At 36.2% G+C, this 15,244-nt stretch overlaps 1 protein-coding gene across 1 annotated transcript in view; it reads right to left on the bottom strand.

Annotated features, from left to right (window-relative positions):
- Positions 1-15,244, bottom strand: part of DOP1B (DOP1 leucine zipper like protein B) — a 46,829-nt gene that overhangs the window by 23,643 nt on the left and 7,942 nt on the right. Inside the window, exons 3-13 of the mRNA XM_065676922.1 lie at positions 10,395-10,576; positions 10,139-10,309; positions 7,456-7,645; positions 6,844-6,942; positions 5,996-6,119; positions 5,176-5,276; positions 4,607-4,721; positions 2,102-2,222; positions 1,483-1,602; positions 785-890; positions 67-258 (exon numbers count right to left, since the gene is read on the bottom strand). Of these exons, the coding sequence (XP_065532994.1) occupies positions 67-258; positions 785-890; positions 1,483-1,602; positions 2,102-2,222; positions 4,607-4,721; positions 5,176-5,276; positions 5,996-6,119; positions 6,844-6,942; positions 7,456-7,645; positions 10,139-10,309; positions 10,395-10,576 (1,521 nt within the window). The remainder of the gene's footprint in view (positions 1-66; positions 259-784; positions 891-1,482; positions 1,603-2,101; positions 2,223-4,606; positions 4,722-5,175; positions 5,277-5,995; positions 6,120-6,843; positions 6,943-7,455; positions 7,646-10,138; positions 10,310-10,394; positions 10,577-15,244) is intronic.

Below are 15,244 nucleotides of genomic sequence, written 5' to 3'. Positions count from 1 at the left end.
TTAGCATTTTTAAATGTTATGTCGCTAACAATTTCAAACATCTACAAGTACTTGAAAACCACCTACCCCATTTCCACTTCCTGTCTCAATATCCAAATAGGAAGGAGGCATTTGCACTTTGCTAAGCACCTTAAAACAAGTCTTTAAGGCATGAGTGAGTTCTGGTAAACCTAATACTTCCATATTTTCCAGGAGAGACTGCACCATATAACTGAGCATCTGTGGAAGATACTGAGTCTGCACTTCAGAGTAGAGTTCCTAAAACAAATAAGCATAATTTAAGATAGTTATCATGTATTACTGTCTATATTCATATTTCTGTCTATATTCAATACTGTCATATTCAGCTGTCTAACACAGGTCAGTGCTTGATAAAGTCAGTTCATGAATTGTTAACCTGTCCAAACCTACTTAAGCACTACTCCTCCTTTCTTCATTCTACATGATGAACACCAAATCATACTCCGAAAATCTTATTATAGCTAGCGAGCTACTAAGAGACCAAAAAGCCCCAGGAAATTATTTATCAAGATGCAAAGGGTACACTTTTTCATTCCCTTGACAGAATCACCATATTTTAAAATGCAAATAGTTTTTATTTTGTTAGGCAAATAGCATGGGTAGCCATACATAAGTCAGCATATAAAACTATACTTTGCAGGGCATAGCATGTATATCTACGCATCCGTCAACTTGCCCATTTTCATCTTAGGTAATCACAATAGGAATTATTTGATTTTAAGTTTCTTAAGACTTCGAAGCAGTTAGCTTAACATTGCCTTACCAAAGGAATCACATCAAGAAGAAACACCAACAGTGTGCAGAGCTCTGAAATTGTAGGAGGAGTGCTAATATTTTCAAGAGGATATCTCATCTGTGTGGATTTGTTTCTGGATGGAGAGAAACATTATTATGTAAGCTTTTTTCTTGTCAAAATTCTTATTACAATAAAAAGCTTCATTAAACCTAGCACAAAACACTGAACAGCCACGCTTTTTGAAGCAAACTAAAATGGAACTTCTAATATAGCAAGATAAAAAATCCTGTCAAAACCACTTTATTGTAGCTTGCATGTGGGATACTACAGTGCTTCTAATTTTCAGAGTGAATCTCTACGCAATCTTACTGGAGTATAATCTTCTCCCTTGTATTTAGAAACCAATAAAAAGATAGATATCTTTATTTTTCTTCAAAACCCACTTGTTCTTCCCAGAAAGACCTCTCAGTCTCCCTTTCCAAATATTTTTCTCCTCTGTCATTTTTAAAATAATTTCTTTTGTACTCAGGTTGCTACTTTCCATCTAATCATTTACCTGTTTGCATTTTTAATTCCTTTAGGATGCAACTTGCATATCTGTCTAATTCTAACGTGGTTTGTCCCTTTCAGAATTTAAATGTTTCAGTAAACAGTATTATCTTACACAAATAGCTCTTAAGTGGCATTTCTAAGAGGAACACTACTGTGCTTGACAACATAAACACCTGAAACATTCTTCAAAACATTTGGTCATGTAATCCCAAAGAAAATCTGTGCTTAAGGATGTGATCAACAAATTGACTGTCTTGACGATTTCCGAAGCATTTTTGTTCTCTTTTATTGCACTGTGTGAAAGGAAAAAGAAAAAAAAAAAAGAAACAAATGTTAGTGAAGATTCCAAGAGCATGCACATCACAGTACCAGCTGATGCATTTCAAAAACTTACCCCCCTTTCTCTACAGGCTAAATGATATTGATTGTCTTAGATCAAGGACTAAGTCATTCTGGAACAGCTAGAGTTTAAGCATCTTTCTCACAGATGAAAGAAATCAAGCCTTCAACTTTGAAAATCAAAAGGCTAAGAGTTCTGTCACCAGGCTGATTTTTGGCCAATATAACTGGGTTTAATCAACACAAATGACATGCAGTGTACTTTATTTTCTTCTCTGCTAATGAAGAGAAATCAATTGTGTGTGGGGAGAAAAGGAAGAAATAGAAAATCTAATTTTCCAGACAGAAGGTCACCTTAACAACCTGACCTTCCTTAAATTGGTCAGATTTTAGTAATTTAGCTTAATATAACTGATACACTCTCAGTTCATAATTGAAAACGTGTAGCTATACCTTGTAAGTATGTTGCCACTTTGATTGTAGCTAAGTTCAAGATCAGAACCAAGTGCATCCTTGCAGTAGGAATAAAAGGCTCTAATAACTTCAAGGAACAGATCCCCAACAACCTGTGGCCCTACAAATGAAGGGAAAAAGAATGTGGTAGTTGCACCAAAGTGATTGCTAAGCAGCTCAGTTTCAAACTTGTAAGACTTAAATTAGGGGTAGGTAGATATAAAACAAAACATTCAGCCAAGTAGGAGAAAAATGCTTTTTAAAATGACAGATTTTCCAGTTACAATAAAATTAAATATGTGGTTAAATATATATATATATATGCATTAATTCTACTTAAATATCACCTATTGTTCATTTTAGGAACTTTAATTAAATGATGCTTGGAAAGCCATAGTACTGGTTCTACATTACACTTAAGTCACTTCAGTAAGACACCTACACTGCAATCATATATAAGTGGCCATAACCATAACCATGAATCTGCAGTTCATGTGCCAAAAATACTCTCCATGTCTGTAACCATAAGAAAAACAATCAGATTAACCAATACACATTTAACATAGCAGCCTTGATTAAATTTCCAGGGACAGAAGATGGAAAAATCAGCAAATTAAGACAGTTCGAATGTCGAAATATATCAAAAATGCGTATTTATATACAGTTTTGAGAGTAAGGTACAAAAGTTAGGTGTGTGGGGACAACTGCATCCAGTTTTCAAGGGTCACTTTCATTATTTTATCTGAAATTGTCTATAAAGGAGGTGAACCAATACTAAGTACAATACCCTAAACATGGAAGCATTTAAAGTAGCATAAAGAGTACTTCTAAAAAGGAAAAGAAAAAAAAAAAAAGTGAGGTCAAAGATTCCTGTTACATTTTAGTTTGCTACCTTTAAGAAGCTGCACTGCTGAATCCATTTCAAAAGGAAGTGGAAGTCATATTGACTTAACGCTTAATAAGTTATATTTTGTGTGCTGACCGGATCAGAAAGATTAAACTGTGTAATGCAGCTCAGCTAAATAACCCTTATTTGTAGTTTAAATTAACACTGACTGTCAGCCAAACAAACCACACAACAGTTACAGTGTTTGTGATCTACTTTCTAAATTAGACTAATCCATAAATTTATAATGCAACAACCCTAGTGTCTTCTTCAGCATTTTTGTCAGGAAATAAAAATGCTGTATATAAGAAGCTTCAATCACAATAGATTTTGGGTTTGGGGGTTAGTTTTGGGTTGGTTTTTTTTTTTTTCCTTATTTTTTATTTTTAAACAGCTGAAAACCAGCTAAAACCAGTGGAAGGAAACATTAGCACCACTGTCTTACAAACAGACTAAAAGCTGCTTCTACTAAGGTAGCATTCATTTGTTAGGTAAGAAATAGAGAATCCTTATTTTCCTTGGCAGTGCTTTAATAATTCTTTAACAGGAAACGTGCTTAAAGGTACTTGCCTGACCCATGAAAGAGGATAAGCCTACCACATACAAGATCCTACAAAACAAACTGCCACCCAAGGGTTTAGTCTCAGTACATGAGTTTTGCTCTAAATCTATGCTTAGAACATCATTTCAAAGATTTGTCCGCATATATACAGTTCTTACAGAATACTAGTAAATACTAAAACTCTGTCAAGTCATTTTGGCTTAGTTTTTACACACAGAAAGGAGAACTTGACCTTTAAAACAAGGGCCAGCAGAGCCTCACCCTTCTGGCACTGGCAACTTCATGTACACAACAGGACAGACATGTGACAGGGAAGAGGAGGAAATTCTTCATAGCTCAGTCATGAGGTCTCAAACTATAGCTCCCATAGCAGCATCAGGCTGGCACTAGCAAGCAGTGCCACTGACAGAGGCGTCCCTACCTCTCCACATCCATAACAGGTTATTTCCAGTTGGAACACCTGCAGGTAAGTGGTACGGTCTGCCTTGGCAGCAGTACCACCATACACCAGTTGCTGTGGGACTACACTGTCTGGAAAAGCAACACGGTCATGATGCAAGCATCTAGGGAGGCCTGCAAACACAACCGAGCACTGGAAACACCCAGGCAAGAGCAGCATTGGCGGTTTTCTATAAAGGAGCCTCTTTATAAGACAGAACAAAAAGAGGACTAACAGTGTTTTTACCAAATAAGCTCCAAGGAATGAATTGAGTAGAATATTGAGACTAGAGCAGAAGTAGTTATTTTTAACAGGTCTCCCAAATTGCAGTTCTGGGCACAGAACAGTGTTATCCTCACTAGGATAAATCCATACTACAGTGGAGTGCTCTGCAGAAGAGCCAGAGGTAACCTGGAGGGGATGCTTGCTCCAAAGCACCATTCTGAATGAAGTCCAAGGCAAGAAACGCAGCCTCCTGCACACTAATACACAATGCATCCATATTCAGAATTAGGAAGAATTGTGCAGGGTGTGTCTTAAATCCTGCTGTCAAAGGCAATTGACAGCCAAGTTCTAACAGGCATTAGCAGTCATAACAGAAGTGACAAGCCACATTACCTATTTCAGGTTTGTCAAGGAGACTAACTAGGATGCGGAAGGGTTTCAAATAAGCTTGATGCTGTTCCTCTGTATCAGACTCTGGGAATTTCTGATGTAAAATTTCAATCAAACTCTAGTAAAAAGAAAACATCAAATTGTTATACAGAGAAGAGAGACTACCATTTTACTAATACCTGAAGTGTTTCTAAATTTGATTTTGTTTTGTACCGGCTACAATTGAATTTCAATTTTCCATTAAGGGTAGACAAATCAATGACATCTTTTCATCATCTGTACTCAAGAGCTGTTGTTATTCAGAGGAGCATTTTTAAATAATTCAAGTAGTTCATCAAAGATGCTACATTCTGGTTTCGGTAGATTCCATTTGTATTATAAGCACATCCAATATTTGGATAAATAAAGCAGAGCAAGTATTCAGGTAGATGAAAATACAGCCATCAAAATGGCACTATCTATAGGGACAGAAAGTGGAGGACAAACCAAGGAGCACAGTGAACAATTCTAGATTCAGTCTGCACTAACATTTGAGAGGATCACAAATACATCTGTATGCAGCAAACACCAACCTCAACTAAAAGATCTTTAGAGTATTTTCCAAAGAAATAAATAGCATGGTCTTCTGAAGTTGTTGAGTCTGGAGCAAAAGTACCACCTTTAATATCAGAGCCTACAAGATAAAGAGAGGCATCAAGAGTACACAGAAACACTACAGTATAGAGTGCTACACAGATGTCATTTATACAAATATTGAAATTATACTGCATATTTAACCTTTGTCATTTCAATACTTTGCTTGAAACAAACTCACATACTTCCCAAAGACAACCCACATATCACAGTTTGAGGTATCCTGATGTGCTATACTGGACATAAATGAAAACCAAGGCCTGATCCACACATGGGGTCAGCAAGGAATGCCTTCATACAGCTACTTGGCTGCAGCTCTTTCCCTGATCACTTTTAGCATCTTCATACCCTGTTAAAAAGAGGCAGATGGGGAGAAGCTATAGCTCTCTTATAGGCCCTCTTTGACAATTAAGCCCATGGGGGAATTAATAGACTATTACTTCCAGAAAAGCAAGGTTAAAATAGCACCCCACTCTTCTTAGTCCAATGAATCACTTCTGAATAAATTATGGATGAGACTAGAAATAATCAGATACCCTGTGATTCAGGACAGTGAAATTAATTAATCTGTGAAGAGTAGACTTATTTGCCAAATAAATGCTTAATTTTATTAAACAGATAATAAATGGCAACTAAACAACACTTTATTTTATCATCATTCATTAACTGCTGAAAAGGTGTATTGCAATTTTAAGCACTGACTTTTTTTTTCCTCTTAGGTATTCAGAATATTTGATATCACTGTATATTGTACAGTACCTAGCAACCATGCATATAATCTTCTATTGAGTGACATGTCTCTTCTCAACAATGTCTGTGTAGCAGCTGACAGAATATAGACTAAATCAGTCCTGCGCAATAGAATAGTGCTTTCATTGCAGTCCTAGGATGAAAAACAAAGGCATTTCAGCTGCTTATGAACACTGAAACAAGTCAAAAAGGTAATGAGTTGTTTGGGGTTTTTTTAACAGGTGATATTAATGCTTTGGGGAAAAAAAACAACAACAAAGAAAGCAACAAAGTGTCAACAACAAAATATTCTATATAGAAAAAATCTCAAGAAAGGGAATCTGATTCAATTGTGATAATTTTCATATTTAAGGTACGGAGCTACAAGTTAAGCTAAAAGTACTAAAGACTTCATTATGTTCTAACTGCACACCTAAAATTACTTGCTACTTTCAAAATACTGGCTATACTACCAGGTAAGTTAGAAAATGATGGAGAACAACTCTAGTTTCAAGCAATATTTTCTCTCTAGTCTTTAACAGAATATCTTTGTTTAGCACAGACAATTCTAAATGCTGAAATCCTAGTTGAAAAGAAGCTTGATATTTTTTCCACATGCCTTTTCTCAGGCCTGAATACTTCAAGAACATTCCAAATATCATGCAATAATCACTGTGAAAGCATGAGTCTGAGAAGCAGCAGTCTCCTCTACTATTAAAACTGATGGAGGAACAAGAAACTGCAATATCCGTTTGCTGATTTTGAAGGTACAAAATTCAGAATTTTGGCAATAACAGAGGTTGAAGCTGGAATGGTTCCACAGCAGACACTTTCTTGCACAAAGTGTGCATGCGACAATACTAAAATTGTCCTCTTACCAAAGCTGTAGAAAATGGGAAGAAGAAGAGAATCACTTCTAGAGTGTTTCTTTGCACAAGGACATTTGAATCCAATACTGATACACACAAAGACTTTATCTGTTAAAGAAAGCACAACAGAGTTTACTTCATGATAGCACTTGAAGTGCAATCACTGTTAATAACCACAAGAAAGAAAGAAAGAAAGAGAACTTGGCTACCTGTGAGCACTGTTTTTTTAAAGAAGCCATTTAACTCCTACCCACAAAGTGGGTTAAAAAAAAGAATGCGTAGAGAATAAATGTCAGGTTTATCTTCTAAATTGAAACATAGTCAGTGTTTTAAGGCAGTATGCAGTACCAATTACCAAAAACTACAGAAGCTTCAGAAGACTTACATTCTGCAGGCTAACCAAAATCTGTATGGGAGAGTCTCTCCTATATATCAGGAAAGATGCTCCGATGAAGTAACAATAGTAAGTAATTCTGAAATATGGACTTTTCAGCTTCTCTTTCTCTCTCTCTAAAATGTTATGAGCAGGTTATTCTAATTTAATACAGAGAAGGCATAATTTGCTAGTATGCTTGTATTGTGGTAGATAAAACTGTTCTGTGAGGAGCTCAATGAACTTACTGTGAGCCTATAATCGGTGCCAAGCATGTACTTCTGCTGTTTTCCAGACAGCTCTCTGTTGATGTGACTGACAACAAAAAGAGAAGCAGGCAGCCTGATGGATGGACCAACCAGGACACTGCCCCAGAGTGCTCCATAGAACACTTCCTGGCCCATCAATAAGGAGAGCTTCAAAAGCAGAGCATCTGTTCTGTACGGAAATATAGTTTGCATGGGAAAACAGATCTTTGTTAGTTCAGTTTTGTATCATAAAAAGGCAATTATACACAGAATTAATATTGACATAATTTATTTATTTTCCTCATCTTCGTATTATCAGTATTGCCCACTTCACAAGAAGATATCTGCATCTAATTATACAAAACCAGTAAAAAATCCTTTGTCACTGTGCACACTTCTTGAAACAAAGCTTCTGTGGATACTTTAGAAACTTTGCCAGCAATTATCTGCAAGCATTTAGCTCTGACCAAATGACTGTAGAGGTGAGCAATAGTGAACTGGAAAGAATTTAAGATGGTGTTAGATTCTGAAAGCCAATTTAATCAGTCTGGAATCTGGAAGATATCCTACAGATTTGTGCTTAAAAATGAATGGGCACAATTTGTAAGTCACTGAATGAAGAAAAACATGAGATAAAATAACACACTGTCAGTTATTGCACACATACTGAAATTAGTTTACAGGTAATAGATATGAAATATATATATATGCTTATATATTATAAATATGAAATATATACTGAAATTAGTTTACAAGTAATCACATTGGAGGTCCTATGACCGAAGCCACATTTTCTGCTTTTGCCACTCTGTCAGTACTCCAGTGGTTAAACCACAATATTTACTATAATGTAGGAATTAAAACCTCACATGAGGAATGTAGAAGTGAGAAAAGAGGAAGATGTCCAGTACAGAAGAGGGAACACCACCATCCCCCACCTCTTGCAATGTGATGTTCTTTTCCATTTCTTTATGAAGTAGCGCTCAAGCCATTTTTCCTTTTCTATTTTGTGTAGGTGTGTGTACAAACTCATGCATATACATATGTTTAAGAAGGGAATAGTGTCCAGGCCGAAGGATGACCCAAGCTAGTACTTCTACCACTTTCAGGAACAGCAGATGATGTATTAGTGTTAGTCCTCAATGTTGAAGATTCTGAAAACATTCAGTGGAAAGCCCCTCATGAAGTCAAATTTAAAATTAACTTAACACATGTTCTGAGAAGATATCTTAATCTTTCTTGCTCCAGAATCATTATGATAAGTAAACTGAAGACTTTCTCATGTAAATTTATATTTCACAAAATTATATGATATTAATTTTATCATGAATCTTTCACAGGGAAATGTACAGTCAGTTCCTGTCTGTGGTGTTGTCTATTCAAGGTAAAGAGGAAAACAGTGCCATTAACAATAGGGGAAAAGGCATAAAAACCACAAGTCAGATGTTGGAAGTTAATCTGCACTTCCCATTAACTCACTGCTTCAAATTTAGTCAGTTTCAAAATAGGTTCAGTCTCCCTAAAGAGACTTCAGATAGACAGGAGACTTAGGTCCAAGGGAACCCCTTTCTCCCTCATATCCCCAGCAACTAGTAGGGGGAAAAAGAAAACTATACACCATCACTTATAAGCCTGCCTGACAAAAAAGCACATACTAAAATTTATGTTTCTACAGGAGATATGCAAGAGGTATATACTTGTCCATAGATCTGGTATTCCAGAATTGGGAACTAAATACTATTTACCAAGTTGGGATTCACATGCAATTTGCTTTTAGCCACTCCACCAAGTAATATGAGCCATCAATTTAATGCTTGTTTGTAAAAAGAGGCATTAGATGTAGAACTAGTTCGCTTTTCAACTGTAACCTTTGCAGCCAAGCATATCTCTCTCTCTGTTTCATTGTTTTGGGTTTTTTCCCCATAAAGAGTACACACTGCTATTAAGATTCAAAAAGAGCAGAGAGAACACCCAACACATCCAGACTGGTTATACAGAGGGAAGCACATTACCAATGCAACATTTAGTGACTTTTTATGCAAAGAAACACTTGGGTGACACTTAAAGTGTCCGAGTTCTTAAACAATCTTACGAAACAGTTATGGTAAGTGAAGTAAAACCACTATACAAATGAGTGTAGAGCTGCTCTTGTCAGCACACTTCCTGATCCCAACTTTATCGTATTAAACGCCATAGTCATTACTGCCAGGGCACCCAAAAGTGAGACACTTTTTTCCACAACAGATTTTCTAAGAGTTTCCTCTTGCTTGTGTTTTCAGTACCTGATACAGAAATACAGGAAAGAATTCAGCTGCTCTCTCGTGTTACAATATTTAAATAGAATTTATCGATAAGGCAGTGGTTTGGGAATTCAGGTTAATTATTTAGGAGTTCACAGAAGCTTTAAGAAATAAGTTTTATTTGTTTCTCTCAGCACTTCTATTTTTAACCCTCCCTTTCCTCTTCTCCTCCAGAGATGAAAATAGAAGGGGAAAAGATTTTTCCACTTTAGCACTATCTACTGCATCTTTCAGGGATTCACCATTTCTCCACCTTTAGAAGCTCTTTTATCTTTTCTTTATCTTTTTTTTTTTATCTTTTTATCTATCTCTTTATCTTTTCTTGAGAATCCCTTAAAAAAGCAAAATACTATCTATTGTTTTTCATTAGCATTAGTTCTCACCTGTCATAAATTTCTGATCCTTCTTCCAGTCCAGGCAGCAGTCCAATTACAAAGGCTTGAAGACCAGGCAGGAGGGACTTTTGGAGGGGAAGGAAATATTTCTCATACAAACCAAGGAGAACAGGCCTCACTGACATTGCTGCATTTGCCAGCAGAGGGAACAAACCAGAGCTTTATTAAAAACAAACAAACAAAAAGAAATATTAGTGAATTAAAATAGACTGTGAAATGCATATGCTTTTAAAGAAAAGCTTACCTGTACAAGAATAAATCCTTGGAAAGCCATTTTGTCCCGATAATTTTAAAGATTATTTCATAGGTTTCTAATGCCTTTAAATGCACTCCACTGGGTAGTGCTGGATGCAAACACTGAGATAATCTTTTACTGATGATCAGCCGTCTTGGCAATAGAGAGTACTTCAGGTTACTCTGAAGAGCCTGTGGAAGAAAGGAGATGAGAATAAGTAGTTATAATGTAACAGAAAATGCATATGATGACTGTGTGTCAAAGGCTTCCTACTAGCACACTGAAAAGAGCTAAATACATTCAAGAGTTTTCTCTCATAAATGTACTTTGTTACACTGAAACAGGAGAATTCTGCAATTGAGTTTTCATGTGGAATCAGTCATGAACAATCTAGAAAAGTCTGATCTTACTTTGCTTACAGGCTGGAAAAGGAAGTTAAAGGACAGGACAGGGTACCCTTATCGTATCTCCAGGGGAACCAGGGAAGTGACAAGAAATGCATTTCAGCTTTTAAGGACAGAGAATAAAGCAATAAAGAACTATCTTTTCTCATAAATTTTAATTTCACTGTACCTGAGTATAAACAAAAAAACCCTTCTGACCAAAGCTGGCATGATTAAATGGGGCAATAACATCTTAGAGTTATTTGTAGTTCTGTGTGGCTACATTCAGTAAGCTTTATTAACTATACCCACTGTACTGAGAAATATAAGTAAAAGATCTTCACAACAGGAAACAGTTAACTAAGTATTGCAGACAGGCCAGGTCTCTGGAAAAAACAAACTGTAGCACCTTTCTTTGGAAAGGTTACTCCTTTACTTTAATCATGCATGCATTTCAGCGAGGTTAAGAAGTATGTCTCATCAATTCAGAGACAAAAAAAGATGTTGCAAGCAAATGGCACTTCAGCCTTTGATTGCTTCCTGCTAACGCAAAGATATGTTTCACTGCAGATTGACATTTGTGATATTTTCAGGATTAGGTAGATTCTTGACTCTCCCAAAGGTTAAGTCATGGTCTTCTCCTACATAGTGGTTTAAAGAATTTGAGGTTCTTTTATCCTGCCTGAAAAAAGGTTTTGAAAAAGCAGTAGACAAATGAACCAGCACTTCCTTGCTCATTTCCAAGTAAAAAACAAAAGCAGTTCAGCAATGATCACGGCATTCACTTGAATGCTGAATACTCTCGTCGGCACTAAGAGGAAGAGATAAACTCCACCATCTTTCAAAGGTGTGTGCAGCTTATTAAGATTTTGCAGTTGGTGGGCATGAGAATCCAAGAATACAGCAACAGTTCACACATGAAAACTAAACTAGGTTATACGTGTGGAGTTATCTTTAAGATCTTATATTCGAGAGATTTACTCATGTATTACATGGGTGATATTAATTCAATGGTAAAGATTGAAATCCTTAATATTTGTAAGAACTTCAAAGACTGCAGGAAAGCTGGACTTTGAAACATTCTGTTCATATTGGTCAGTATGTATTTGCCTACACCCTATGTATATATAAGAAGGTAATTATAGGAAAATATGCTAGTGGTAAATATTTTTTCTCTCATGATTGAACAAATACCATCTTAATATTCTATCAGTTAAAATTTGAATATCAACTAGGTAGAAAATGAAAACATTTACTGTTTATAACACTGAGAACCTGATCCATTACAGAAATAATGCCATCTCATAAGAAAAATCATTTAACTTATTTCATTTCCTAAGGATGCTAAGCAAATCTAAGCCAATAAAAACTCATCATCACCAAACATCAGGGACAGCTAAGCAAAACATTTAGAACAGAAAAAAGTACTCTAGGGGTACTAGGAGTCAAATAGTGGATATTCAGGGATAATTCAATTTGAAGTATTTCTGCTGAGTAACTCTGAAACCTTTGTATGTCCAAATTCCACCAGGTGAGACTAACTTAAAACAAGACTACATCATGTATGTGTGCCAACTATACTGCTTCACCCAAAGAATCAAATACATCTCTGTATAGGAAGCAAGATTTGAAGACATTTGTTATGATCCTCATAGATAAGCTGAGGAGAGTTTCAGTCCACCACATCAGAACAATTCTGAGATGAAACTCCCTTCTCAAAGCAAGCAATCTTTTTTTTCCTGACTTCGGTTGAAGGAATACACAGTTGGACACAAACCACAATTCTTAGGAGTGGGTGTTCCTAGTTAACAGTTGTCTCTGATCTTCCAGCACATGCAAGGAATCTTAAACCGCACTGCAATATGTGAGATGACTGTGGTTGCACCAAGTGCCATTCCAGCAGCTAGGTGGGATGGCTGCTACTTTGCTGAAAGGTAAATTTTCAGATTCTTAACAGCTTACCTGCTGCGAATGGCAAGGATCAAAGAATTTTAAAAGGGTTGCAAGACATTAATCAGTGGGCTGATCTAAAACTGTTCGTTGAAATAAGAGTGACATGGTAATATACATATTTAAAATTGCTAATTAGTTTCTGTGAGCTGACAGGCAAAGCTAAGAAACTTGATTTTTTTAAATCAAGCTTGATTTTTAAATCAAGCTGAGCTCAAGCAACTGAAAAAGGGAATCACTTGTCTGTGAGATACAGGATTGCTGGAATGTCCTTATAATTTCAGCTGCTACAGGTAGTTAATGTTCTGGTAGCAAGCCTGGTATCATTGGCACTGCATGCAGATGAAGATCCCATCCCAAATCATTGCTTCCACATTCAGAATGCAGCACAAATGACCAGAGATGGACAACTCTGCTCACAGGTTGCCATATCTATCATTCACCCACTCTTTTAAAGATTCTTGTAAGCTTAATTTGATTGTCTTTGATGGGCTGAAGCCCATTCATGATCTACTTTCCCTTTATGTCTCCAACTGCTTTCCACATGAGCAATTATGGTGGCAGAAGTGTTCAGTGTCACTGGAACTGCTAGAAAGGTTTGGCTTAAGAAGCCTGAACTGCAAGCAAGTACTTCACACTTAATATATAATCCCAGTGTTTGGTTTCCACAGAGCAATAAGAAATGAACAGTCTCAGAAACCCAAGAAGTACTTGACCTACCACTGGCTTTTAAAATAAAAGCTTAAATCACTAAGTCAAGAAAAAATGAGACATGAGAAGTAATAACTTGTCTCCAGGTGCACGTTTAGTTTTCAACTTTTTATAGATTTTTTCTTTATGACTGACTAGAAAATACATTATACACACTAAAACTTTTCTAATGCATAAGCATGCTCAAGTTTTATTTGAATGTGGGTTTTAAAGGATAGAAAGTGAAGACTGTTCTTTGCAGCAGTATATACATGTACCTTAAAACAAAACAAACACAGACACGCAGAGGAGTATTTGCATTTCCACATTACCAGTTTAAGTCACTCTGCACTGCTTTATAGCACTACTAGAGATGTTGCAACAATTTGCCTTGACATAAAAAAAAAAACCCAAAACAAATCAAGTAAATATTTTAATTTCTATAACCAGAATTCCAGACAAAAAAGCATACATATATATATTCATAAGATTCTATGCAACTAGGAGGTACTATGATTCTTGTTTTAGAGAACACTGGTTGGGAGGAGAGGGGAAGGAAAGCCTGTGATTCCATTTTCTTCTGATTAATTTTCCAAGTAAAAAAGAAAAAAACCCAACCAAACGGATTCCTTAAATATAGCAGCATGAAGTTCAGACATGGTTCTGAGAAAACTGTAAACAAGGAGCTGCAGTTATATTAAAAAAGGGGTGTGGGGAGGAAGATGTATAAAATATGCCTAGTTTAGCACACTGCATTTGTGCATTGGGTGTGGTGAAGTTCCATAAAGCAATTAGGAAACAAAGCTTCCGTTCTTCTCAGAGATATGAGTCTTGCCTTCAACAGAAGGTAAATGGTGCTTGTGTTTGTTATTTGACCAAAAGATGTTATAAAGCCATGGCAGGGTTTTCATATGAAGCAACTGGTGTAATTAATGGCTATGCTCATTAAATCCATGTTTCAGAAGAATCCTTCTCTTCTCTCCCCTCAAGAACAAACATATTGTGACATTAACTATTACTACTGAAACAAACAACAATTGTGTAGCTGCAATGATTTTTGGTCTTTCTTTCTCCTCCTCCAAACAGATAGTGTTTGGTTGAGATCATATTCACCTTGAAGTTTCTGAATCAAGAAAAGCCTACAGAAACAAGAAGTAACACACTTATTTTCTATTGAAAGTCAAATTAAAAAAATACTTCAAAACTGCAGGTTAAATACTAAAAATTAATATTGTAAGAACTGATAATCCATGCATTTACACACTTGTGTTATGATCAAAGACAGAAAGCAGTTTGGAAGTGCTCTTTTAGGGCAAATATTGCTATCATTATTGAGCAAGTCAACCATGCTGTAAGCACCAAATAAATCCCTCTAGAACAACTGATTTTTCAAATGTTACAATATTTGCTTTCATGGTGAACTCTAACTATAAATGAAGATCTTGTTCAGAAAAGGGACGCTGGCCGTCCACCCAGGCTCAGTGGCAACAGTCACTAGTGAAGCTTATTTACAAGTTACATTCCACTGGATACCCAAAAACTGATGAAAAATTATTGAACTAGGTACTTCTGCCAATACGTACAGCAAAATCCTGTCCATTATTGCTGTCACACAGATGCAGTTTGGTGTTTTTTGGTAGATTGGTTGGCTTTTTCTTTTCTTTTTTAATATACATGGATTAAATGAAGAAACAGGGGAGTTTAAACATGCACTTGCCAAAAACCCAGTAAGATTTGTGCTCTTCTATGAATAAGTAAATTTCAGAGACTTACTGAAAACCTTCCCTCATAACTTTCTTACAAAAGCAGACTGCGAAATCCAGTATTTGCTACTGC

This window comes from Lathamus discolor, chromosome 4, assembly GCF_037157495.1.
Source record: "Lathamus discolor isolate bLatDis1 chromosome 4, bLatDis1.hap1, whole genome shotgun sequence".
NCBI classification, from domain to species: domain Eukaryota; kingdom Metazoa; phylum Chordata; class Aves; order Psittaciformes; family Psittacidae; genus Lathamus; species Lathamus discolor.
Note: the sequence above shows the minus strand (reverse complement) of the source record. Positions and strands in the feature narration are given on the sequence as shown.